The 27,048-nt window shown below is 40.5% G+C and overlaps 2 protein-coding genes across 4 annotated transcripts in view; one reads left to right on the forward strand and one right to left on the reverse strand.

Moving 5' to 3' along the window:
- PTGR1 (prostaglandin reductase 1) overlaps positions 1-27,048 on the reverse strand; it is a 73,316-nt gene that overhangs the window by 42,549 nt on the left and 3,719 nt on the right.
- On the forward strand, positions 4,959-25,445 carry DNAJC25 (DnaJ heat shock protein family (Hsp40) member C25). Of its 3 annotated transcripts, XM_079925831.1 has the most exons (5): positions 4,959-5,485; positions 17,779-17,931; positions 19,979-20,449; positions 20,635-20,813; positions 21,817-25,445. In XM_079925831.1, exons 1-5 carry the CDS (start codon positions 5,153-5,155, stop codon positions 21,845-21,847), a joined length of 1,167 nt encoding a protein of 388 aa, XP_079781957.1. In that variant the 5' UTR covers positions 4,959-5,152; the 3' UTR covers positions 21,848-25,445. The 3 variants fall into 3 exon arrangements, with proteins under 3 accessions (XP_079781957.1, XP_079781959.1, XP_079781958.1); XM_079925833.1 differs by lacking the exon at positions 20,635-20,813; XM_079925832.1 differs by lacking the exon at positions 21,817-25,445 and having other exon boundaries at positions 20,635-21,228.

The raw sequence follows: 27,048 nt of genomic DNA on the forward strand, positions 1-27,048 counted from the left end.
GAGACTTCCTGCAATGTGTGTGAATTAGTTGCGAGTGCCCTTGCAAATCTGCAAATGTTACTGTTAATAGAGACTTCTATTTTGGAATAAGTATGTGTGCTTAGTCTGTGACAAGTTAACGTCAAATGAAATAAAATTAAGTTTATGGAAGTTTCAAGTCCATAGTGATACTAGAAAATTAATTGTATTCCACATGACTTTCCAATACTGTTTATCAAAACTCAGAAATGCTGTAGAGGTCAATCTCAGTTACCAGAATCCAAAATTCAGCTGTGATCAAGTTGCTAATCATGAACTCTGTTTTAGGCTATAAGTCTACTAACTCACTGAGGTCATTTGACTAGAGATTGTCTGTGAGGAAATCACTGTTTACTATGCTATCGTTTCTCCTTTTATAAAGAAATCCAAGGAAGAGATAAATAAGGAATCGAATGTATAGGTTACATCTCAAAATCCCATGTTTGCTCATCTAATCTTGAAATTTGGACTAAAATAAATAGAGCCAAAGGCCAGAGATTAGATAATAAGGATGTTTTGGTTTCAGATGTTATTGCTTAAATAATTTAATATTGGTCAATACAACCCTAATTGTGTTAGGGTTTTGTTGATTTATTGAATGTGTTTTTACCTAAGCAGTTGAGCCACAGGAGGTAATAGCTCTTAAACCCCATTCCCCGGGTTCTAGTATGAAATGAACCAGTGATTGAGAAGCCTCCCTGCTTCTTCTAGTACAGCCTTGGGAAAGAAAGTCAGGAAAGAAGTAGTTCTGCTCTGTGGACAACGGTTGTGGGGAAAGGGACTTCCCTGGTGGCGCAGTGGTTAAGACTCCATGCTCCCAATGCAGGGGGCCCGGATTCTATCCCTGGTCAGGGAACTGGATCCCACATGCATGCTGCAACTAAGAGTTCGCATGCCACAACTAAGGAGCCCTCAAGACACAACTAAGGAGCCGCAAGCCACAACTAAGGAGCCCGTGAGCCACAAGGAAGGAGCCCATCTGCCGCAACTAAGACCCAGCACAACCAAATTTAAAAAAAAAAGGGTTGTGGGGAAAACATGACAAATGGGATAGCCCTGTGGCTGCAGTTAATAGTACATCCATTCCTATTGGATCAAGATGTAGGGCTTTTTACAAATACTGTTGGATTCAATTAGCTGTTTTTATTTTCTTGTATTACCCTTATCTGGTTTTGGAATCTATATTACACTAACTTCATAAAACGAGTAGGCAGGTTTTGAAAGTTGTCTATTTTTTTGGTAACAATTTGTTCTTTTCAGGAGAACAGTCTGACGACTTTTTCAGTCATCAACAGTCTGATGACAGTCTGATGACTTTTTCCTTAATGTTTATACAAGCACCACTTTTGGCATTTTATATATTTCTAGGAACTTTTGCATCCCATCCATGTTTTCAACTTACTATCTATTTGGTGGTTTTCCTAATATTTTATTCTAGATTCTGTTTCATGGAGTTTTCTACAATGAGAGAGATGAAATGAAACCTGAGCAGGTCAGCACTTTTCAAACACATCGTCCACCTCTCTGAGTAGGGTAATTCTGTCCAGGATGTAGCACCCCCATGACTAGTCTATCATCTGACTCTTACCTGGCCTGGCCCTTCTGTGGTCCTCCCTGGTTGCCATCTAGTTTGTCTTACCTTCTCTCAGAGTTCTAACCCCAGCTTAGGCATCCTCCTTGATGATGCTGGTCATGGTTAATAACCAAAAGGGGTAAAAGAGAACTCTAAGGGGTATAGAGGAAAGAAGTAGTAAATGCGTGCTTTGTAGGTACAGGACTTCCTTCTGGAGCGATGAAAGTTTCTGAAACTAGATCGTGGTGATGGTTGCACAACTTTGTGAGAGTACTGGATGCCACTGGGTCGTACACTCACTTTAAAATGGTATATGCCTGAAGCTAACATAACACTGCATGCCAATTATACATCAGCATACATACATACATACACTGGTTCAGATGGTAAATTTTGTTCTGTATATTTTTCTACAACAAAAAAAAATAATCTCAGACTTGGGGCAAGAGCCTCCTCTGCGTTTCTTAGTTCCTTATTTATTTCCATTTCCCTCGGTCACAGGGGTAGTGGCTACCCTTTGTATTTACTATTTTTAAAATTTTCTGTTATGTGTAAACATAAAATATACCACCTTAGCCATTTTAAAGTGTACACACACTTTCGTTTCACAGTTCTAGAGATTGTAAGTTTGAAATCAAGGTGTTGGCAGGGTTGGGTCCTCTTGGGACCTCTGAGGGAGAATCTCTTCCACGCCTCTCTCCTAGCGTTTAGTGGTTGCTGGCAGTCCTCGGTGCTCCCTGCCTTGTGGGAGCATAACTCCAATTTCTTCTTCTGGCTTCACATGGTTGTCTTCCCTGTGTGCACGTCTCTGTTTTCTCCTCTTATAAGGTCGCTGGATTCAGTGACTTCATTTTAACTGATTACATCTGCAAAGACCCTGTTTCCAGATAAAGTCACATTCACTGGTACCAGAGGTTAGGACTTGAACATATCTTTTTGGGGAGACACAATTCGACCCACAACAGGAGTCATCATCAATGTGGTGGCAAAGAAAACTGATGCCACACAGAGAAATCTGCACATAGACCTGTTTACTTGAGGAAAAAAAAAAAGTCCCCGTTTCCTTTTCCAACCTTGCAGTGTGCTTCAAGCACCCTCTACTGGCAGAGTTTAACATCCAGCCAGCTGGCAACAGGCAAATGCAGTCTGCAGAGTGCCGTTCCCTGGGGCAAGGGATGATGGGCTTTGCAGCTCAGAGGCAATAAATTCATAACAGCCACGGACTAAAGTTCTGTCTGCTTTGAAGTGAGCCTTCCCTACGTTAGTTTTAGCTTGACTACAGAGCTCCAAATCGGCTCTGGGACTAAAACCTGGGAAGGGAAGAGTCCAAAGAGAGGAGATGCTTAGGCTAGGTCTGGTAGGTTATAGCAGGTTGGAAGGCCTTGAAGTGGAAGAGGGATGATATTTTAGGGAGAGGGACCAGTATGGGCAGAAGCAAAGCATGGGAGACCCTAGGTTGTTATGGAATTCTGAAAGCCACGTTAAGGTATTTGAACTCTAATCTGAGGGTGAAGTTGGGTAAGAGTAACATGACCAAATTTGTAATGTAGAAAATTTCCTTTATCTCCAGGCAGCATGGGAACTCCTTCTGTTTGGGAAGGAGAGCCCTGAACAGGCAGCAATGAGCTTCTATAGGAGGAGTGTGCACAAAGGAAGTGGACTGGGAAACCTGCATAGCTGAAGAACCTCATGGGAGACAAGGTTCAATGAGAATCGTCAAATGTTTCAAGTATGGAAACAACATGATCTGATGTGGAGATGGCTGGCATCTCAAAACACAACACGTATCAATGAATGCATCATCTTACAGTGTAAGTTTGTGTTCCTTATTTCAGGAATGGCACCTGATTTCCTAATCTAGAAACCTTAGCGTCATCAGGACTCAGTGCTCTCCTTCACTCCTCCACAACCAATCATTAAATACTACCCATTTTGCTTCATAAATGCGTCTCAACTTTTCTCCATTCTCAATGCTACTACCTTGAAACACACCTGTAGCAACTCTACTTGGACTCTTATAACTGTCTCATAACGGTCTTCCTGATATCCCCCAGCTCGTTTTCTCAGGCAGAGTAATTGTTCTGAAATGCAAATCTTAAGGTGTCACTTTATTACTTAAAAACTCTACGCTGGCTCTCCATTGCTCTTAGGATAAATAGCAATTTCTTCAACATGGAACAAAATGACCCCTCATAATCTGGCTTTTTCCAGTTTCATCCCCTCCACTCCTCATCCCCCAGCTCCACCCCCATCCCAGCCATATGGATTGTCTTTTTTTTTTTTTTTTGCTGTACGCGGGCCTCTCACTGTTGTGGCCTCTCCCGTTGCGGAGCACAGGCTCCGGACGCGCAGGCCCAGCGGCCATGGCTCATGGGCCCAGCCGCTCAGCCGTGGGATCTTCCCAGACCGGGGCACAAACCCGCGTCCCCTGCATCGGCAGGTGGACTCTCAACCACTGCGCCACCAGGGAAGCCCCATACTATATTTTTAACTTTATTTTGTTCCATTTTCTTAAAAGAATTTATTATTTCTTAAAGTTTATTTGCTTGTTTATTGTCTGTCATCCTCCACCAGCTCCTTGAGATTAAGAACCTTGTCTACCTTGCTCACCACTATGTCCTCAGAGCCTACAACACTGTCTAGTTCATAGTAAAGACTCAAGAAATATTTACTGAGTGAATGATAGAAACAACTTTTTTTGAGGTAAAGTTCTTCATGTTGCTATAGAGTTCCATGCAATATTTTGGACATAATATACTAAAAAAATGTTTATCTGAAATTCAGATTTAACTGAGCGACTTGCATCTTTTCTGGCAGCCGTACCCCCAGAACACATTTGAGAATACGTGGATACATTTTTGATTGTCACGACTGAGGTGGTGGTACTATTGGCATCTAGTGTGTAGAGGCCAGAGATGCTGTTAAACATCGTACAATGCATAGGACAGTCCCTACAAGGAAAAGAATTATCCAGGCCAAATGTCAATAGTGCGGAGGCTAAGAAACCCGGAACTAGATGGCCATGAACTTTAAGGCAGAGAGCGCCTAGAATCTCTAAGTTAAACTTCCTTTTGGAAAGGGAGAATGGAGTTAGTGAGACGGAGTCGGGGCTGAGACCCAGCTTTAAAACCCTGGGCACACATCTTGAGGCTGATAACCAGAGGGCAAGAGGGCCAGACTACCAACCAATGGCAACAAACGAAGTCATGATGCCTAAAAGACTGCCTGGGAAGGGCACTGTGGACAGTAAAGCACTCTGCATACACTGGTTAAGTGCACCTCAGACACAGAGACATCCTTTAGGTCCGTCCACCTGAGGACAAATCCTCTGGCCGCTGGGACTAGGAACGCGTTCACAGACATAGCGGAAGCAGCCGGGCGGCTGAGGCGTCCTGCTGCTCCCCTAGCAACGGTGGGGACGGAAGTGGCTGAAGCAGCCGCGCCCGGTGCGCCTGCGCGGAGGCGCCGCGTGCTGACGTGGATCTGGGTCCAGCAGCCCACCCGGGCGCGCGGTGGAGTGCCGGGGTGCGGCTGGGCTAGGGGAGCCGTGGCCCAGCCGGCATGGCGACGCCGATCGCTCCGCGCCGGGGAGCCGGCGCTACCGGCCGGGGCTGGTTGGTGCTGCTGCCGCCCCTGCTGCTGGCGGTGCTGCTGCCGCGGCCCGCGGCGGCCCTGGTGGAAGGGCTCTACTGCGGCACGCGGGACTGCTACGAGGTGCTGGGGGTGAGCCGCACGGCGGGCAAGGCGGAGATCGCGCGGGCCTACCGCCAGCTGGCTCGGCGCTACCACCCCGACCGCTACCGGCCAGAGCCCGGCGACGAGGGCCCCGGACGGACGCCGCAGAGCGCTGAGGAGGCCTTCCTGCTGGTGGCCACCGCCTACGAGACTCTTAAGGTAAGCCTGGGGGCGCGGATGGGCTGCGAGGACCCGCTGGCGAAGCGAGCGGCGTGGCCCCTTCGGCCCCTGGCCCGTGGAGCGAGCCTCCCTGTGACTCCGGCGCCGGGCGCGACCACCGCCACCACCCTTAGGATGCTCGCGCTTCCCCACGTGAGAGAGCGCATACGGCCCACTGACAAAGATGGGAACCCCCTCGGTCTTGGAGGGCAGCCAGCCCCCTCCTTTCTGTTACAGTCTTTTTTATGCAAAGCTTTGGGCTTCTTACGACTTAGTGAAAATGTTTTAATAATGTGCAGCTCACTCTCGGAAAGCAGGGTGATTATTATTACCAAGATCTGTGATAGAACACAGGAAAGGGCTCCAGTGACAGTGAGATCGCCCGAATTTGAGTCGACAGAAACTTGGTTTCTGGGGATGGTATTGTGACATTTAGCTTGGGTTTAAGGATGTAGAAAAATACTAAGAAGAACAACGGATGTTTGACTCCGGCTCTGAACACCCCTGTATGACCTTGGATAGTGACTTAATAGGTCAGAGTACCTGTTTCTTCATAGGCACAATTAAGGCCATGATGCCTGCTCCACGGGTTGTTATGAGGTTAAATGATGAATGAGAAACCCCCTATACAGAACCTGCAAATAGGTGCTTAATGACTTGGGTTTCAAGACTGAGAATTTCTAGTAGGAAATATTTTGTGAGTATATGTGTAGTCGTTTGCCAAAGGTTTTATTGAGTCTTGTGGGGATGGGGAGATTTAGCCTGATCCTGTTTTCTTTTACTGCTGGGAAAAGCAAACCATAAGAAATCACTAAGTACAAAACATATTTGGTGGACGTGTTACTGCTTCAAGGGCCCCATCATGCTAATGCAACAGCAGTTGCAGTTGTAGGGTACTTTTTTCTAGCTTTTTTTTTCTTTTCTTTTTGAGGCAGAGTTTTCCATGTTGCTGTATCGTCTGCTTTTAGTGACTACTTTGAGTGGGTATGCTATAATTTAACCATGCATTATTTTTCCAGGTTAGATTTCCAGAGCTGAAAATACTGAGTCAAGGAGTTAATGGCTTACTTTCCAGAGCAGTTTGGATAATATGGAGTCATAAAATTCACTAAATTCTCACCAGCATTGGTGAGATTGTAATTTTTATTGGCAGTTAACTGAGGAATGGGGGTTTTGGGAAAGTGCTGAGGCCAGAGGGCTTGGTTGCCTATTATTTGGGATAGAGAGTGATTGAGCAAAGACTTCAGAAAGATGGGAAAGAACTTCATTCAAGGCAGCCCAGCATGTGAAGCTCCAGTCTGCTTTTCTGCCGTGAGGAAAGATAGTGGTCCAGACGGGCATCCAGAAGGCCTGCCACTGGTCCTCCAAAGCCCTCGTGGCACAAGAGGGAGCACTGGGCAGGTGGAGAACTTCCAGAAGAGAGGCAGCAGAAACAGTGGCGTGTTCCCTTCTGCTGGGGTTGGAGATGGGGAGATTTGGCATGAAAATGGTGAGCATGATAGTAAGAAGTTTGAAAAAAAAGTGCCAAGAAATGGAGACTATAGAAAATCTGGCTGGGAGGAATCCCAGGACTCTAAATATTCTTGCCATTTTCTCGAAGAGACAAATTCAGAGGCTGAACTGGCTGTAATGGTTGCCTCTGAATGCTGCTACGAGTTTAGCACTGATTTGTCAGCTAATAAAAAGCTCAATAAAATAATGTGTCCACTCAAGAACAAGGAACTTTGAGGCAGTTAAAAACTAGTATGTCTGGAGAAAGTAACACTAACTCTTGATTGGGACAGGTCTGCGGTAGCTGCACATGCCTCCAAACAGGAAACTAGAATTGTAGTTGCACTGATGGAGGGTGGGAGAGAGTGTTCTATAGCTTCCCCAACCCCACTCGTTATTACTGCAGGAGAACGGAAATTATCTGTGAGAGAAAAGGGGTGTCTGGGCTTGGTTTGGACCCATGGAAATCAGACTTAGTTGGGCTCTATGAAAACTCCCATGTTAAATTTATAGAGATAGATAGGGGTTCCACTTCCAAGTGGAACACCTTCAGAAACTTTTTAAAAAACTTCATTGAAGATGCTCTCTCCTGGAATAAGGAAGAGGACTTTGACTTGCCATGTGTGGAAGAAGTTATTAAAGACAAACAGGGTGGTCTGATTTTATTGCTGTCATAATGGAGAATTGTGAGAAGGTTGCCGGAAGATATCATTTCTGGGTAATGCAGAGATCTGATAAACTGGGGTCATCCCCTTGAGGCAACAGGGATGCAACCACTGTTTTGCTTGGATTATATCCACAGACTGGAAAGAGGGCCTGTGAGGGATAAGAGGTCCACCTGGCCTTTACTACGAGCAGGTCAGATAGAATAGTGGGAGAAGCTGATAAGTTCCAGTGGCTCTGGAATGAAGACGAGCCGCAGAAGCCTACCTGAAATTCCATATATCATCTCATGGGGGCAGCAACTGCAGACATGGGACCGCATTTCATTTCTATTTGCTCTTTTTGTTATACACTATATATTTCTCCATAAAGAATAGCAATAAACCCTGTGAGAGCTGAAAAGGAGGGAGGGCCTTGGGAAGACTGTGTCCTCCTTCACAGCCATGTTCAGTTATTGCTGGCATATGAAGGGAAAAGTTGGAACAGTGTATCTAACAGAAATTGTTTCTTTTGTGAAATCTGAAATAAATTAGTTGTAAATTCATTGGAGCCAGGAGGAGCCTTTTTTCTCTCCCCATAATTTTTTGATAACCTTCTTAATTTCTTATTCTTGGTCTGTTCAAGTCTCTTAGCATTTTTAACATGTATAATATAAAAAGCTATATTATATCCTCATTATAATCTTACAATGGTGTTCCATCAAAACTTATAACAACCAAGCATCTCTGAATAACCAAAATGAGAATTATATTTGTGTAAGATATAGTGGATTTATGACTCTGAAGTTGTCTTGGTTAAATAAATGCCTCTTTGAGAGAGAGTTTTTTTAAATGGAAATTGTTAAAAAATAAGGATACTGACATGATTTAAATGCAGTTGGTCAGACAAGGAGATATTATCACAGTTGGTCATTGTTTTCATAGCAACAGAGATTCTACCTGTGAATAGAGAGATTGAGAAAAACCAGAAAAAGAAGGACGGGTAATAATGGAAGGCAAAGGGACCTGTCAGATGCTTTTACCAAGTCATGCTTAGTTCATGTTCTCAAATAACTTAAAACCTCTAGATCTCAGCAGGACTTGAAACCATTATGATTTCACACACTGCTTTATATTTGTTTCATAATATGAGTTAAGCCGTTAAAAAACTATTTAGTGTATTTGACTACTGGGGATTCAGGGACACATGGACTTTGGAAGTTAAGTAAACAGACTCTCACGCGCTGTGTCAACATTGGATCTTTTTATGTGGATATAGCACTTATCACACTGCACTGTAAATCCTGAGTAGCCCTTCTCCCCTCTCCACTGAACTTCATTTTTGCATGTATATCCATGGCACCTAGCACAGTGTCTGGCACATAGATAATGAATGCTTGTAAAATAAAAACTCCTATCTGGAGATAGATTCAGATAGGATGGAAATCGAAAGTGGATTTCTGGCGTTTTGACATTGTTATGTGAAGCCTACTTTGGCATTTTACCCGAAATTAATTGTAGTCTTAAAGAGTGGTACAGATAAAGTAGATTGGATGGGTATGAATGAAAAATTCCTGCATGAGAGAAAAATTATACTTCTGTTTTTAAGGAGAAATTATTTTCTCAGGGTTTTAGAGAACATTAATTATTTTTGATATAGATACAAACTGGATGAATTAGATAAAATGAGAAGGATGGCATAGAAATCAGCAGATGAGGGAACAGGTGGTAAGGACGCACTTAGAAAAACTGCAATTGGTAGAAAATGGTAGAGTTTGAGAGCATTTTGCAAGATCGTGAGAGAAGAACATAGAAAAGGTCTTGGAGGTATTACTGGCGTGCAGGTTATCTGATAAATTGAAGGGATGTGTAGAGAGAGCCTTGTGCTCCTCCAGCCTTGTCTTGGCAGGAAAGTCACAGGAACACGTCAGTTTCTTTTTGCCAGTCTGGTTGATGTGGCAGGGCTTTAGCACTTAAGAATGATTTGACAAAAAGGGGAGTATGAACTTCCTGCCCTGTTAGGGTTACTGTTTATTGTTCTCCCTTTGTATATTCGCTTAACCCTTTCTCTCACTGGTACTGACATAGATGCTGGGGGAGGAGACCATAACAATGAAAAAGGCACAGTTCCTGCCTTTAAGCTTTTAATATAAGAAGGATACAGATACTTATTGTTTGGTTATTATTTATCTAAGTTATATAATAAAAACGTGTAGCTTATATTGCAGCACTGAGAGAACACAATTATTTCTTCTCAGGGGATTGGAGAAGAATGCACTCTTTGATCTGGATCTAGAACAGTCCCCAAGGTTGACTGTGGAGGGACATTTCTGGTAGAGACAAGTCTTGATCCACGAAAACGTGGAGTCATGAGTGTGCAAGGCTGGTTCCAGGAATGAGATGTAGGATCACTTCTATTATGCTTTTCCCAGGGACTCTTCGTTCTGGAGGAAAAAAATTAACTGCACTTATCGGTATTACTATTTATCTTTTCCAGCATCGATCCAGATTTTAGTCAGTCCTTCATAATAATTGGGTATTCATAAAACTAATAGAAATGATGTAAATTTCTATCACAGTTGTGAGGCTGATACACAGGCAAGTCAAGTCAGCTTGATGGCAGATAATTTTCATTTCACGTGCCAACTGTAATTGGTCTCGACTCCATGTAACACTTGTAAATTTGGGGGCCTTGTCTGGGTTTAGTGGAAAAGATGACATGTTAAACTGTCCTCCCATGGGCCCAGAAGAAGGGTGTGGTACCTTATGTGCCACATTTGCTATTTCTGCTGTGAACCCATAAGTGTTTTTCATTTTTTACTCATCCCTTAAAATTTCACCTGTTCTTCCCTACTTATGGCCAAGGTTGATCATACACCAGATGTGTTTAAATCTAGTGCTGTGACTACCTGACACATGATGGTATCAACAACCCATCAGAGCTTTTTTGAGTAACACAAAAACTACTGAGTTGATATAATTCTAGCCAGAAACTAAGCACTTGATGTTTTAATTTTGCTTGTGCAAATTTATCATGGGTAAACAGAATATACTGAGATAGTCACAGCACAAAGACCCTTACTGTATTTTTAGAGACTGTAGGGGATCTACTGTTTCTAGGTTAGAAGCCTGTCAGGTGCATGGTAGGGAGAATGTTTCAGGAGACTGGAAATAGTTTGGGATCGACCCTTTAAGCTGTGTTCAGGCATGTGAACCTGATGTATTGAAGAGTTACCAGAGGTTTTAAAGTGCATAAGTAACACAATCTGATGTTTGTTTCAGAAAGAAAGTTCTGGGAACAACATGGAAGATGGGTTGGGGAAGGCAGGAAGGTATTCTTGGCTGAACTCATTTTATTTCCGTCTTAGTCTTCTGGAATCTCATCATTCCTCTTTGGTAACTTAAGAATCTCTTATTTGGTTCATTTCTCATTCCTTAATTTTGCTTCTTTTAAAGCTACGGTCACATTTTTCTTCTTTCCTCATTGTTGGCTATCCTTACTTCCTCGTCCCCCTTTCATTTAAACTGTCATAGACTGACATGTGCATCAGCACACGTTCTGGAGCTGTTCTTCCTAAGATGAATAGTGATGCTCTAAGCATCAGATCAGAGGGCTGCTCTTCCTTTTGGAACTATTTGTGGCATTTGATGTTGACCACGTAGTTCTTTAAGCTGTTCTCCCTTGACTCCCTTCATGTAATTCTCTCCCCTTTCTCCAAGCTTTCTAGCCATTTCTTTTAGTCTGTATTTTTTTTTCTCTGCCTTCACCGTAAACATTGCATTTCCTTAGAGTCCTGTCCTTTGGGGACTCTTCTTTTTATTTTCTAAGCTCGTCCTGATGAAACTCAACTACATCCTTGACAACCCTGAAATCCGTGTATTCTCTAGGTTCATATTTTTCAATTGTCTCTCATTTGTAGCACAGGTACCCAAAATTACACATGAAACTAATCCTGTTTTCTTTGTTAAAGCATAAATTTTAAAAGAGGTTGACTCTTGTACAAATACAAAATAAACATGTGTCAAAGATTTTATTTAACTCATTAATTAATGAGGGAACCAGTAAGATATTAAAACTGGTTCAAAAGAGAAAAAGTGCCACACAGTTTACAGTCAAGACAAGGAGTGCTGAAATGCCTGTAATACTGGTCAATATGACAAGGCAGTTATCAGTTGCCTTAATTCCACTGGTCACAATTTGTCTTTTTGTGAATAAGAATTATTTGCATTACTTCCAGGTTTCCACAAGTTACTTCTTTCTCTACAAAGTTAAAATAGACTTTTCAAAGACAAATAAAGGCACACCCCTCCTACAGGAAAAGATAATCCTTGGAGGCTCCAGACACTGAAAAGCTATCCAGTAATTTTCTTTCCTCCCCATTTCAAAATCTTCCACAATTTTCCCCTGCATCTTCTCCACACTTGCTGTCCTCTTCCTTTATTCTTAGAATAACATGGTTCACACAGTGACTATAATTAGAAACATCAGTATCATGCTTAACATGATTGATTCCTGTACCCCTTTAATCACTAAGTCCTATTTGTTCTATTTCTTGGTCTCTAAAATCTGTTTCTCCCTCATTCCTTTCTTTACAATACTGTCAGAGTTATCGTCCAAAAATATATACTTCTACTCAATGCTATTTATTTTTCTCATACTTGAAAACATGTTATGTTTGAATAGCACAGACAGTAACACCCTAACACTTTAGCATGGCATATAAGATCCCCTGTGGTTCTTATCCAAACCTGTCTTCCTGGCCACATTTACTACTCCTTTCTTCCCTAAACTTCCCCAGTGCTTAAGCTTCACTGAATCTGTTCTCTACACTGATGCTTCTGTACCTTAACACTTGCTGTTCCCCTTGCCTGGAACAAATTTTACCACATCTTACGTGCTTTTCAGGATCTAGCACTCATTTCACGTCTTCTGTGAATCCCATTACCAGTGTTCTCAGGCACAGTTAGTCCTTAGTACATTGAATTGTGCTCTTCTTGCTTGCTAGATTCTTCTTGTAGATGGGAGAGTTATTGAGGCCAGGTCCTTAATTTATTTGTTTTTTTATCCTCCTTTGTGCTCAGCACATGGCTTAAGGCCCTGCATAACTATTTTCTGAACTGAAAATAACTAAGGCTTTTTAAAGCTCAGGTAACCACGTAGATGGCGATACCGTTAACTGAGACACAGGAGCAGATTTGGGTTTTGAGCATGTTGAATTTGAGATATTTATGTTACATTTAGGAAATGTTCAGGAGGTATCTGAAAATAGTAGGAGCAGGGAAAACAGATCTGAGTGTCACTCGTATATGATATATAGGTGATACTGCAAATGATGGAAGTTGCTATAACCACATGTAGACTGAGAAGAGAAGACGTAGAAGATAGTTGCACGAGTGGCTGGTGGGTAGGGAACAGGAAGAGAAATGAAAACTCAGAGCAGTTAACTTTCTTCCTCTTTAGTAGGGTGTAATGGCCTGGAAAAAAATTTAGGGGAACAGATGTTATTTTTTTAAAGGATCATTTGTATGTGTATTTCTCTTAAAAACAGGATTACTATATATATTTAAGAATGAACAAACGATTACTATATTTTCATATATTATTGATTCTTGGCCTTTGCCATCCTAAATGGTTTCTATTATTTGTATAATCGAAGATTTTTAATGTGAACCTGGCTGCAATATCTAATTATTGCAATTTATGTTTATTGAAACCAAACAATTCATTATTTCTTTCAAGGACAAGAACATAATATATTTTTGCCTCTGGGGAGGGGGGAATGATCATTTTCATAAGAGAAGGAAGGGTTCAGTGCTTTCTTTGCTTGTGGGTTTCCTCTTGTTCACTTTTGATCTAGATATTGGTGGTTATGTTCCAGTCCTCCTGCATATGCCCAAGAGGATTGGGAGTGGAGTGGACACCAGCAGAAGCACCATTTTTTCCTGTAGAGATTAGAAACAAGGAGCTTATTGCCCTGCTTGTCAAGGCTCAGGACAGAGAGGAGGAAGAAACAAGTATAAAGGTTTTGGTTTTGGAAAGAAGTTGGAATCTCCTGACCCTGGGACCTTAAGATCCACAAAATTGCTGAAAGAAAAAGTACTACCTTATTGAAAGGTAAGATATTACACTGTTTTAAGGTTTAAGCTATTTTAGCCACATTAGCGTATCTTCATAAGCTATGAAATCAAGCAGTCATTTCTGCCAAGCCCAAGTTTTTGTGGCCTAATCACCCGTCTCGCCTTCCTTGTGAGACGGAGACCTGTGTGGCTGGAGAGATGTCTAGAGTAAGGGAGAGCCTTTACAAAATTTCATTCAGTTTTGAAATGATATTTATTGAATGCCAGGCACTGTGCTAGGCCTTGGATATACAGAGATTAAGGAATCACCCTACCTGCCGTCTAGAAGTTCTCATTCAAGGAAAAGAAAAAAACTGATGATTACAATGTGATAAGTGCTATAATAAATAGGTAATAAGTGTAATAAGAGTGGTCTAAATCTGTCTGCTAATGTTTATGTTCTAAAGGATTAATAGGAGCGCATGAGGTTGGAAGAAAGGCACGGGCATTTGAGTTAAAGTGAATTATCTGTTCAGTCATAGATATAAAAGAGCATGCTGTACTTGAAGAACACACCAAATTCCAGAAATTGCTATCTGAATGTTTGCTATGGGCAAAAGAAGGGAGAGTGATAAGATGTTTCTTAAGTAGGTAAGTTTGGGTCAGTTATGGAGGCCTTGTTGCATGACAAGGAAAATTGAACTTGCCTTACTAGACACTGGGAAGCATTGGACAGAACAAACAAAAAAACTGTGAGGCTACTTTAGTCCCAAGATGGGTAGGAAAAAAATATATATATGGTATTAAAAATAAAAATATGTAAGAATGTACGTGAAACTCTCTAATTGGGTCCCAGTCTGTCTTTTCTTTTTTGCTAATATTCCTGGTATCCTGTGTTCATATTAGGTTGATTCTAAACTTAGTAGGCTACTGAAGAGTAGGACTTTGACTTAGATTGTTGAGAATCCCTAACTCTTCAATTTGTGCCAACCTTGAACAACCTTGTAAAGTGTATTATGCATGCCTCAGCCTAAAATCCATTTTCTTCATTCTGGAGAGAAAGCTTTAAACACATTAAAGAAAGAAGACTGTGGCTGAATAAACGCTGTAACAAGGAGATCGCAGACCTTCTTGTCTCTAATCATGACCAAAACAGGGTCATGAAATTATGGTGGCCCCAAGGAAAAGAAAACCATTCTAAGAGAAGTCAGACTTGACCCTGAAACCTTTTACAGGGATGAGGTAGTTTGAGGACTCATTATAGAGGGCCCTGAATAGACCCTACAGGCTCTGGTTACAGTAGAGAGGCTAGACATAAGGTATAAATTTTGGAGTTGCTGGTACTGGAGCATTAGCTGACCATCCTGTTAAATGAAGCTCTGTCACAAATCTAGGGACCAGTGAGAAGATGGTGACTCTGGGGGAAGATATGGGTGAAAAGCTTGAAGAAGGATATCTGCATTCTGTGGACTGTGACCTTCACTAAGATAAGAGAACAAACGAGAGAACAGCCACTAGACGCATGACGTTCACAGAGCAGATTTCAGTGACACTCACAGATCTTGCTGTATACTTCAACCAGGAGGAGTACAGACAGTCAGAATGGGCAATGGACTGTGCAGAGATAGTGATGCTGGAGGACTGTAGGAATCTCATCTCAGGGGGGCAGTTAGTTTCAAAACTACTTGTAATCTAGTTGGAGCAAGGAGAAGAATCGTGTTTGAAGAAATACATTTCAAAAAGCATCTGCCAAGATTGGGAGGCTGAGTATAAAAGGCAACGAATTCAGGCCAGAAGCAGAGCATATCTATAAAATTAGCCAAAAGGGCAAAAAAATGGAGGGAGAATGGAAAAATTCTCAAAGGATGTCTTGAAGTACTCAGAATGAAATACATCAAGGGACATAGGCTTTAGTCTTCAGAGCTATCTGTATGACCTGTAACGTTTTACCCTCTTTCGGTTAGAAACTCTAGAATATGATGATGGCTTATAGGAGGAATGGACTGACAGTTGAGGCGTGTGGCACGCAGCTGGCGGGATCTCAGTTCCCCTACCAGGGATTGAACCCAGGCCACGGCAGTGAAAGCCTGGAATCCTAACCAGTAGGCCACCAGGGAACTCCCGAGAAAATCTTTTCTAATGGAAGAGAACATACAAGGAGTGAATTTGAAAATAATATCAGCCTGAGCTCAGCTTTCCTTATATAATAGATGATTCGCATATTGGCCCTCCATACAGTGCCATGGAATAGACTTTAAATATATTTACATCTAATTGTACTAGATACTACTTCACCTAGCTTCAAATTCTAGTCAGAGGTAAAAAATATTTTGAATGTAATGAGCGTAAGAACTGTTACTGAGGGCTTCCCTGGTGGCGCAGTGGTTAAGAATCCGCCTGCCAATGCAGGGGACACGGGTTCGAGCCCTGGTCCGGGAATATCCCACATGCTGCGGAGCAACTAAGCCTGTGCTCCACAACTACTGAGCCTGTGAGCCACAACTACCGAAGCCCGCATGCCACAACTACTGAAGCCCGCGCACCGAGAGCCCATGCTCTGCAACAAGAGAAGCCACCGCGATGAGAAGCCTGCGCACTGCAACGAAGAGTAGCCCCCTGCTCGCCATAACTAGAGAAAGCCTGCGCGCAGCAACAAAGACCCAACGGAGCCAAACATAAAATTAAAATAAATTAAAAATAAATAAATTTATTTTTTAAAAAAAAGGAACTGTTACTGAGAATGTGCTCATTCAAATTCAGAATTCTTAATAGAAAATATATAATGATATTAATGGGTACAGGAAAGATTTATCGTTAGCAAACTTCTTATTTTAAATCTAAGAAACAGCATATTGGAGGACTCGGGAGGAGGCCCTGAACAGACCCCAGCGCCTCTGTGGTGACAAAGCACTAAGTGCAGATTTTGAAATGTTGAGCTAATAATCTGCAACTTTATGTATGTTGAATAATTAATTTATCATAGAAAGAAATCATCTAGGTTAAAGAAAGATTTTTTTTCATAATGGTTTATGTTGTATTCACTTATACAGAGTAAAGAATTTGCTGTAGTTTTAGTCTTTAACACTTTTTTGGAAACAAGACAAGCTGAAAAATAGGTTTCCTGTGGGCTTAAAAAAAAAAAGCAAATCATAACCTAGTTTGGTAGCTTTTCAACCTATGTATCTCAGTAAAAGATTGGCGTTTATACCTTTTAGAAACTGGTTAAAATTAGAGAAGGTTTTAAGAAATGCTTTATTTGTGACCATTTGAGCAGCATTTCAGAATGCTATAATTTTTTCAACATGTTTGCATGACTAAGAAAGAGCGATATATTACCTTATTTATGAACTGGGCTGTGAAAATGTGTTATAATAGTGAATACTCCATATTTTTAACCTGTTTTTGTATACTGTATGTCATCTGATATACAAAATAACCCTGTAAAATTAGTAGGGCAGCTATTAATATCTCTAAGTTACAAGTGAAGAAGAGTGAGGCTCAGAGAGGCTAAAATTTTTGCCTGATATCACAAAGCTAGACTTTGACCATTATACGGCATCGATGTCTCAATGTTTCCTTGGGATGAGCATAATTCAATTTTGAGGGCATAGACTGGTTTTGTCTACTTTTTTGTTGTTTTAATCATTGCTTTCAAAAGAAAACCGTCTATACAAGGTTGGGAAATGATTGTGAATATATACAACAGAGATAAACATTCTTTTTTTTCTATCAACAGTTACTGAGAGTAGGTGTCAACACGCTTTTAAATTATAAGAACACGGCGACATCCTTATTAGCACCACAGCACTGGCTAAAAAGGCATGGTTCATTGCTACTGAAGTGTTTTTATTTTTTCCAGGAGGACTAATACTCCTCAAGAATTTGAGGAAATTTTTTTATTATGCTTTATACCTAGTATTAAAGTTCTGGAAACAAATTTGTGTGTCCCTTTGAGGAATTATGGGAAATTTTTTGATTTTAAGTTTGTTCTTTTATTCAGATTGATTACATAATTACAAAATTCTAGATTTGACTTTAACAGATTATTAACTAAGACCATTTTATGAGCTGTCCTATGAAACTGGATATCTTGTTATTTTACAGGATGAAGAAACTCGAAAAGATTATGATTACATGCTGGATCACCCAGAAGAGTACTACAGCCATTACTACCACTACTACAGCAGGCGCTTAGCCCCTAAAGTGGATGTGAGAGTTGTGATCTTGGTCAGTGTGTGTGCTATTTCAGTGTTTCAGGTGTGTATTGACGGATGTGTGTATCTACGTGCATGTGCAGGAGTGCACATTGGCTAGTGCTAGTCGTTAAAACTGAACTAGAAGTACCTTTTTGTAGAATTTTACTTCCAGGTGAGATTAATTTTTTATATTAGAAAAATATTTATTTAACCAATTGATAACATTGGAATCTTTGTTGGCAGGCAATCTAAGAAATCATGAATGTCATTATATAACTGTCAAAACCAAACAAACAAACAAGTCAGATCTTTTTCTCTTTTACCCCCTCTAGAGTATTTTCCATATAACAGCCAGAGTGAATGCCAACTAGACCATATCATTTACAGGTGACCCTTGAACAACATGGGTTGGAACTGCAGTGGTCCACTTACACACGGATTCTTTTCACTAACTGCAGTGCCGACCCGCAGCAGTGCACCTTCTGAGGTTGGCTGAATCGGAGGATAGGGAGGAGCCGTGCATACAGACGGCCAACCATATGCTGCACTCAGACTCTGCACGGGGTGGTGCCCCCCCCCCCGCATTGTTCGAGGACCAAACTACCTTCATAGGACTTTTCAATGATTTCCCATTAAACTTGGGGAAAATTCCAAACTCCTTAATATGGCCTAACAAGTCCTGGCACCTACCTACCAAATGCCAGGAGTGTAGAGCTTGCCATCATTGTAACAAACAAAAATGTCTCACACATTTCCACATGACGGCTAAGGGCACTCCTGCTCAGTATGAGAACCACTGAAATAGACTAAAAGTGCTACAGTAACTTTTTATGTTGTTTTAAAATATCACAGAAATACAAGTTTAGCCTGAAATGAGTTTTCCCTACTATTATTCCTCAACTAACCACACCTATCATATCCTCCTTTAGAAGAAAAAAGAAAGCCAAGTGACTAGAATGAAGCAATTTGCTAGTTTCAGAATTACTTCTCCAGTTTAATTCCCAGAAATGAAATTCAATCGATATGACAAAAGAATTCCTATTGAAAACTAAAGCTGTATATATATATATACTTTTTTTTTTTTTTTCTGTACACGGGCCTCTCACCGCTGTGGCCTCTCCTGCTGCGGAGCACAGGCTCCGGACGCGCAGGCTCAGCGGCCATGGCTCATGGGCCCAGCCGCTCCGCGGCATGTGGGATTCCACCCGGACCGGGGCACGAACCCGTGCTCCCCGCATCGGCAGCGGACTCTCAACCACTGCACCACCAGGGAAGCCCTAAAGCTGTATATTTTAAACGTATCAGCTTTTGTAGTGTTGCCTTTTCAACAGGGAGAGGAAGGGCAACTTTACTTTTCTGTTTTAGATAATGTAATACCCTAATCACTTTTTTTTTTGCTATTCCTAATAGATTGCTACTATAATATTTCAGGATATTATTGGTACAACTGCTGTATTTATTCAGTAAAATAGCTGAAATGTGTGGCGATACTATATGAGGAGTAGGACTTTTTCTGATAATAAAACCCTTTGTGGTTGAATATATTTATGAAGTGACTTAATGTCTTCCTGTCCAAATAAGTAAAGAGTTCAAACATATTTGAATCTTTCAGTTCAGAATGTGACGAGTGTTACTGTGGTATGTGCAGATGGTTTAGAGTTGCCCGAGTCTATACCCAGGGATTGTTTGAAAGAAACTCTTCACCAGCTAGTTTTACCATTCGATTCTTCCTCCAGTAAGTAGACTGCAATCTTAAAAAAAAATAGAAGAAGAGGGATTTCTTAATTGTGATCTAGGGAAGAGTCAAATGGTAAAGATGTGAAATCAACAGGTGTGATGTGATTCCAACGATCCATCCTCTGATCCTGGGTGTCTCCTGTAGAGAATCGGTGGCTTTTTGGCTCAGCTCAGGGCTTATCTGACTTATCAGGGCTGGAGATCCCGTGTCCACATGGGCATTATTCAACTGTATCTTCAACTTACAGAGTAAGATTTTTGAGGTCCCTGTTTTTAATCAGAATAGGTTTTGGCGGCCGGCGGGGGGGTTGTGTTCACCAAGGTGAATTTTGTAATAAAAATGACCCAGTTTTCTTTGTTAAATATTCTAGTTTTTCAGCTGGTGGAACAGCTACAACAAGGCAATCAGCTACCTGGCCACGGTGCCCAAGTACCGTATCCAAGCCATGGAGATTGCCAAGCAGCAGGGATTGCTGAGAAAAGCCAAAGAGAAGGGCAGAAACAAAAAGTCCAAAGAGGAAATTCGCGACGAGGAGGAGAACATCATAAAGAACATTATAAAAAGTAAAATAGATATAAAGGGAGGCTATCAGAAACCCCAGTTCCGTGACCTTCTCCTGTTTCAAATTCTCTTAGCTCCCTTTCACCTGTGCTCATATATAGTCTGGTATTGCCGGTGGATCTATAATTTTAACATCAAAGGCAAAGAATATGGGGAAGAAGAAAGACTATATATCATACGTAAATCTATGAAGATGTCAAAGTCTCAGTTTGATAGTCTAGAAGATCATCAGAAAGAAACTTTTCTTAAACGGGAGCTTTGGATAAAGGAGAATTATGAGGTGAGTAATTACTGTAACCTTCCTTACCAACTTAAAACTAGGTATGTGACAAGGGATCACAGAAGTGTGCTCAAATTTCTGAAATCGAAGAGTTAAATATAGAAAGATCTTACTTTTGTTGACTGTATGACTATATTTAGTAGTGGAACAGTGGGTTTTTAACCTATAATTTGTCTTTTTAAAAGATGAACTTCAGGGCTTCCCTGGTGGCACAGTGGTTGAGAGTCCGCCTGCCGATGCAGGGGGCACGCGTTCGTGCCCCGGTCCCGGAAGATCCCACATGCCGCGGAGCGGCTGGGCCCGTGAGCCATGGCCGCTGGGCCTGCGCGTCCGGAGCTTGTGCTCCGCAACGGGAGAGGCCACGGTAGTGAGAGGCCCGCGTACCACACACAAAAAAGATGAACTTCAAATACTTTAATTAACTAATGCTAAAAATTTAAAGTATGGTCTAATTTGTTGTGTTAAACTGTACTATGAATTGCCAGAATGATTTGGCAAGTAGATATATTCAGCCTACTTATAAAGAACATATAAATGGAAGGTAACATGGTAGCTCCTAAATTATTTGATACGTTTTCACTTTTAAGTACTTGAAGCTGCCCACTATACAGTAAACTCTCTGTCATAGAGTGCTATCCTGGGCTGAATTATCATGGTATTACATGAGGTTATCTTAGTTGTTACTTCCTGAAATTTGGAAGTGAAATAATTTCTTTCTGAAATTTGATATGGCTGTGAAATTGGTTATGAAAACTTGTCCATTTAGCTTCAACTGATATACATGAAAGGTTATAGAAATGAAAGATGTTCTTTGTTCTTAACCTCTGTGGTTTATTTAACCTTCTTTGGGAACTTTAAAAATATTTTGAAAAACCAATAATTATCATTGAAGATAAAATTAGTTGTAAGTTCAATTTGGAGACAAATGTATTTATAAGGTCACTTTGTTCCTTGGTTAGGATCAACAAAACTGAAAGTCATCTGTTAAATTTACAGAGTACCACGTTAGAAAAATAAAGTGTTGACTCTTTAATATTGGACATTAGTCGTAGAGAGGAAATGTTTAAACCCTTTAAACTCAGCTTATATATGATTTCAAGGAGGAAAAGAATGTATTTCCAGGTTACAGAAATCAGTGAAAAAAATTACTAGTTCTTGCACAAGTTATTCTTTTTTATTTAACATTGAACATTAAAGTGCTTAATTGCTTAGCAGTCTTAGGTGCATGGTCTTCAGAAGACAAACCAATACATTCATTGGAAACTTTTACCTAAAGTTATATTTGAAAAATATAGACATGCCATCAAGCTAATGACAAATGTTTCTCTTTGGATTGTCAAGTTAGTTTATGTTATTTATACTTACAGGTCTACAAACAAGAACAAGAAGAGGAACTAAAGAAAAGATTAGCAAATGATCCTAGATGGAAGAGATATAGGAGGTGGATGAAGAATGAAGGGCCTGGACGGTTAATGTTTGTGGATGACTGAAGATTGCTGGAATGCTACTATGCCAAACCTTAATTGTGATACTATTTTCATAACTGAATTATTTTAGAAATGTACTGACTGTTCCTCAGCAGTAACTAAAACTCCTCAAGTATTTGATTAAACAGTATAATGTAGAAATTTAAACTTTCCCTTCAAACTTTATACATAAGACATTTATGATTGTTCAATTTTTATAATCAATTTGTGGATTTTGTTAAAAGATTTGACATGAAGATTTATTAGTTGCCATTTAAAAATTTTATATGTTTGGTTAAAAAATTTGACATGAAAATTTATTAGATACCATTTAAAAATTTTACGTGTTAAGTGTTTATTCTTCAAAAGTGTTTCCTTATTTTGTTATAGTGCTACATTTTTCTGCTTTTGTGGCCTCTATTAGTTTCACAAAACATAAAAATTATAACAGCATTTAATTACATTTTTGAGTGTCTTTCTAGACACAGACTTCTTCAGCAAAACTATTCAACTATCATGTCATCTTTACGACAGTCATTATAGGTTTGATTTATGTTCAAAATATCTCTCTAGGAGAGTCTTCTGCTGGACTGTCTTTATAATATCTCCCCCCAGTCATAATATTCTTACTAAGATCAGAAACTCTCCGGGAGAGTGAATCTACCTTCATGTCCTTGTAGGATGATCTTGATTACAGTCATTATAGGACTATAACTGTATTCTCAAACACTTCTCCAGAAAGAACCTTGTAAGAAGGTCTTTTGTACCACAGTATTGTTTTTACCCCCCTTCAATTAAAAAAGAAAAGCAGAAATAGTGTCATGAAAAGTTCATATATTATGAAGTCCTTGAGTGGTGAAAAATACATTTTATGTGAGCATATTTACATGCATATAAACCAGAAAGAAGGGGTGCATGGCTGTGTGCTGTTCTATCAAACAATGAAATGTAAATGTTTTATATGTGTGAAAGTAATTCACACATAATTTGACTGAATCAAGTATGATACTGCAGCAAAGCATCGAAACACATTCATGGTAGTGAATCAATACTCCTGTTAAAAGACATATCCCAGTCCATCATAGTAATAAAACGGTTGCAATATATCACAAGTTTGTTGGTATGACATTTTAAGTCAAAGATTAACATATTGCTTTTGCATTATATAACTGTAAAAGACATAGCATAAAAGTGTAGCATAGCTATGCAGAGTCCGTTTCTATTCAAAGTAAACTAGTCCTTTCAAGAGCTCAGCTCAAATATGTGACACATACAGAGATGCAGGAGGGAAGAGTTCCATCCTTGCTAACATAGCAAAAGGCCTGAGGTGGGTTATTTAGCCTGTGAGTGAAGGCCTCAATTCCTCTTTAGAAAATTAGGGGAGGAGTTTGACCAGATTATCACTAAGGCCTTTTGCAGCTCTAAAATTCTGAAATTATATAATATTTATATTTTTGTAAACTTCAGATGAAAGTGTTTTATGCATTCATTATTTTTTGGGAGGGTGGAGAAATTACAGTGCTAAATTGTAGGAAGCTGTGCTTCAAACCCCAAATGCCCAACTCTAAACCATAGGTAAATGCCTTTGAAAAGTGCTGTGGTTGCAGTCAGTAACCCCTGTCCCAGTGGAGATGTTACCACACCCGTACCACGCAACAGCATTATCACCTAAGGTTCGACGTGGGTACCATATGTTATGCAGACCAGAAAGAAATGGAGGCTCTTGCCCTTCTGTTAAAATTTCAAATAAATGTATGATTAACTGTATTTCAAAAAAACCTAGTGATAAGGAAAAATAGGAGGACTGAATATGTTAGCGTTCATAAAGGTTGGCTGATAAAAACTATGTATCTTTGGATATTATTTTGCATATATGCTAGATGGCTGTATTTCTTTCTGTCTTTATATAGAAGTCTTATTTCTGGAATTGTTCCTGGCAGCCTGCTCACTTGGTAAAAGTTTGGTTGGTCTTTTGGAATCATGGTCCCTGTATGGGTGAGATGCATGGACTCTCCTTAACGGAAGGACTATGATTCTTTTCTCCCCTTCCCTCAACAAAATGGCTTTATGCTTCAAAATCCTGGAGGAAAGGAAGGGCAATTAGTTGTGTCACAAGTGTCGTTCACATATGTTGGGTATCTTTACTATCTCCATACTCTGCCAGTCCCCCACCAGAGAACCAAAAGCTTCTCCATTTCAGAAACACTTGGAGAAGAATCCTGGGTAGGGGATCCCAGAACCCCACTATAGTTAGAAAATTGCTCTTGTGCTTCATTTTAGGGCTATCACCATTTCCTCCTTGCTTGGAATTCAGGGGTTTATAGAGCATAGCTGCTTATTGCTTTCTATTATCACTTCCTATAACTGAGGTCTGTGCTAAAATTACCCTTAGGGTTACTTACATTCATGTCAGATATCCTCACAGCAGTTTCTAAAACTGACCCTTCCCTCACTGGTCTCATTTCTTTATGAATTCTCCAATTTCTACAAATCCTGGGTTGCAGTTTCATAACACATCTATCAAGTAGGGGCCATGAGTAGAATTTTAAACACTACAAGTGGTATACAGAAATTTAAAATGTTACATGAAAAAATAATTCAGTTTATAGAATTAACTATTTTAGTACTACTGAATTTATGTTTAGAAAAACAGTAGTTTTATTTACTTTGAGATTTTTTTGGACTGAAATGGCAGGAAACTTTTAACACCCACACATTGGAAATATTTCCTTGAGTAGAAGCCAACTGCTAAGCTAACATGCAGCTAGTATTATGGACCAGTGTGCCAGCCCCATACTGAAAGTTCTGTGGAAATTAAAGAGAAATAGCTTTTATTAGACATTAGTATGAACAGGTCTAGCTACTTAAAGACTTTAAATCAGAGATGGTCTCTGTTGAGTTATAATTGTGCAATTGAGGCAGATAAATGTTGGTATTGATACAAAATAGCTGTGTACGGATGAATTTCTTTTTTTTAGCTGCAGCACGCGGACTTCTTAGTTGTGACATGTGAACTCTTAGTTGCAGCATGCATGTGGGATCTAGTTCCCCAGCCAGGGATCGAACCCAGACCCCCTGCATTGGGGGCATGGAGTCTTATCCACTGGACCGCCAGGGAAGGCCCCGGATGAATTATAATTAATTTTATTTAAGAAGTGTGATACTCTTCACATTTAAATATGGGCTAAGGCCAAATCTAGCCCCTGATAACTAAATAAAATTTGCTAAACAAATTTAACCTTTCTGGTTTCCTCATCTGTGAAATGAGGGGATCTTTTTATTTTTTATTTATTTATTTATTTATTTTGCGGTACGCGGGCCTCTCACTGTTGTGGCCTCTCCTGTTGCGGAGCACAGGCTCCGGACGCGCAGGCTCAGCGGCCATGGCTCACAGGCCCAGCCGCTCTGCGGCATGTGGGATCTTCCCAGACCGGGGCACGAAGCCGTGTCCCCTGCATCGGCAGGCGGACTCTCAACCACTGCGCCACCAGGGAAGCCCCAGGGGATCTTTTTAGATAATTAGGACTTAAAAATCTATAAGCCTGTGAATTTACATAGGTTTAGGGTCTGAAGGAGATTAGATTGCCTGCAACTGAGAAATGTTATGAGTATTTAAGTAAAAAGCCTATATGATTTGTCATAAACTTTAATCAGTTTCTTAACGGATTCAGAGTATCCTTGACAATTATGTATGGAGTGGATCACATAGTCTTACAGCAGTGACGTATGGGATTTCCTACAGACTCCTCCCCAGTTTCATTAGTGGATGAAGAAACTTCCTCCCATTTGACAGTGTCTCCTTTTATAACCTCAAGAAGAGGGAGTAGGATGCAGGGGAATGGCTCAGGCTTTGCAGCCAGATAGACCAAAGTTTGGTTCCTGGCTCTGCAACGAATAGTTTGACTTTGGGCAGGTTAACCTCTGAACCTCATTTCTCGTCTCTAATAGTTAGTGGGGATACTAACTACTTCACAGGATTATCATGAGAATTAAATAAGATGGGATAAAATGGCGGCTAGCATATATTAATGCTTCAGAGGGAATAGGAAAGAGTCTCGTTTGTTAAAATCCATGGTAATGGAGTGTTTAGTGATGATTACAAACCCGTTGTTTCTTTATTATTTAAATAGATATTTGAACCCCTTACTTTGTGCAGAGTACTGTGCTAGAGTGAAAAAGTGATGCTCCTTAGGATTGGAATTGTGTGTCTTAAAAGCAGCCGCCTGCCCCTTGTTGTACCCCGGGGTACAAGGTGAAGCAGCTGAGATGACAACTCAGGAAAGAAAGAACTTTCAGAGCGAATAGAATAATCTGCTACTCACTAGTTCAAGGCCTATGTTTACAGAAGGGACACTTCCAGTGAGATACAGAGGCATGCCTGGAATGGCTGCTCAAAAGAACGTCAAGTAGCCCTAAGTCACACTGCCTCTCAAAGTCTCCAGCAGCCTGTAAAAATCTCTCCAGAGAAGCTGAATCCACACACCTGTTGGTGAATCTTTCACTCCTGAGTCACTAAGTTCTAAAAATAATGCAATGGGTAGAAGGAAGTGAAATGATTTTTTTTTGGTACATTATACTGTGTCACATTAAATATAGTTGTTAATGTGTTTCCCTGTTTCTTTTTTAGAAAACTGAAGGTAGCAGAAACACCTTCCCATTTTATCATTATTTTTATGGAGAAGAGTGATTTAAAGCTGCTTTTCTGGAAAAATAACCTACTGTTAGTAAAAGGGTGACAAAATACATGTCAGGAGTGAAGAATTATAGATCACAACAGGGAAACAAATGAAATGTTTGTCTTTACAAGGACACTGACATTTCTCAAAAGTACTGAGACTCTTAGAAACAGTGGAAATTTATAAGTTTTTATCTTAACCAAGAAATAAATGGGTAACAAATTCTCTAAAATAATATACCGGTGACCTGTGCATTTTAGCTGGGGTGAGGAGGAAAGGATACTCTGTCCCCATGCCTCACCTTTCAGAGCTCTGGAAATAACTGCATCTGTGGGGACAGACTCTAGGCCTCCAGGTGAGCAGTGACTTCTGTTGAAAGCTAAAATGGAAGTTCTTTTCCTCCCACTTTGTGTGATACTAGGCAAGTCACTTTTCTTAGTGGGCCTTAGTTTCCTCG

This window comes from Stenella coeruleoalba (assembly GCF_951394435.1).
Source record: "Stenella coeruleoalba genome assembly, chromosome: 7".
In the NCBI taxonomy this organism is placed as follows: domain Eukaryota; kingdom Metazoa; phylum Chordata; class Mammalia; order Artiodactyla; family Delphinidae; genus Stenella; species Stenella coeruleoalba.

Coding starts and splice junctions, on each gene's coding strand:
- DNAJC25 (XM_079925831.1), top strand. CDS start 5,153: ATGGCGACGCCGATCGCTCCGCGCCGGGGAGCCGGCGCTACCGGCCGG. Junction 17,932..19,978: donor GTGCTATTTCAGTGTTTCAG/GTGTGTATTGAC, acceptor TAAATATTCTAG/TTTTTCAGCTGGTGGAACAG. Junction 20,814..21,816: donor CCGCAACGGGAGAGGCCACG/GTAGTGAGAGGC, acceptor TTATACTTACAG/GTCTACAAACAAGAACAAGA.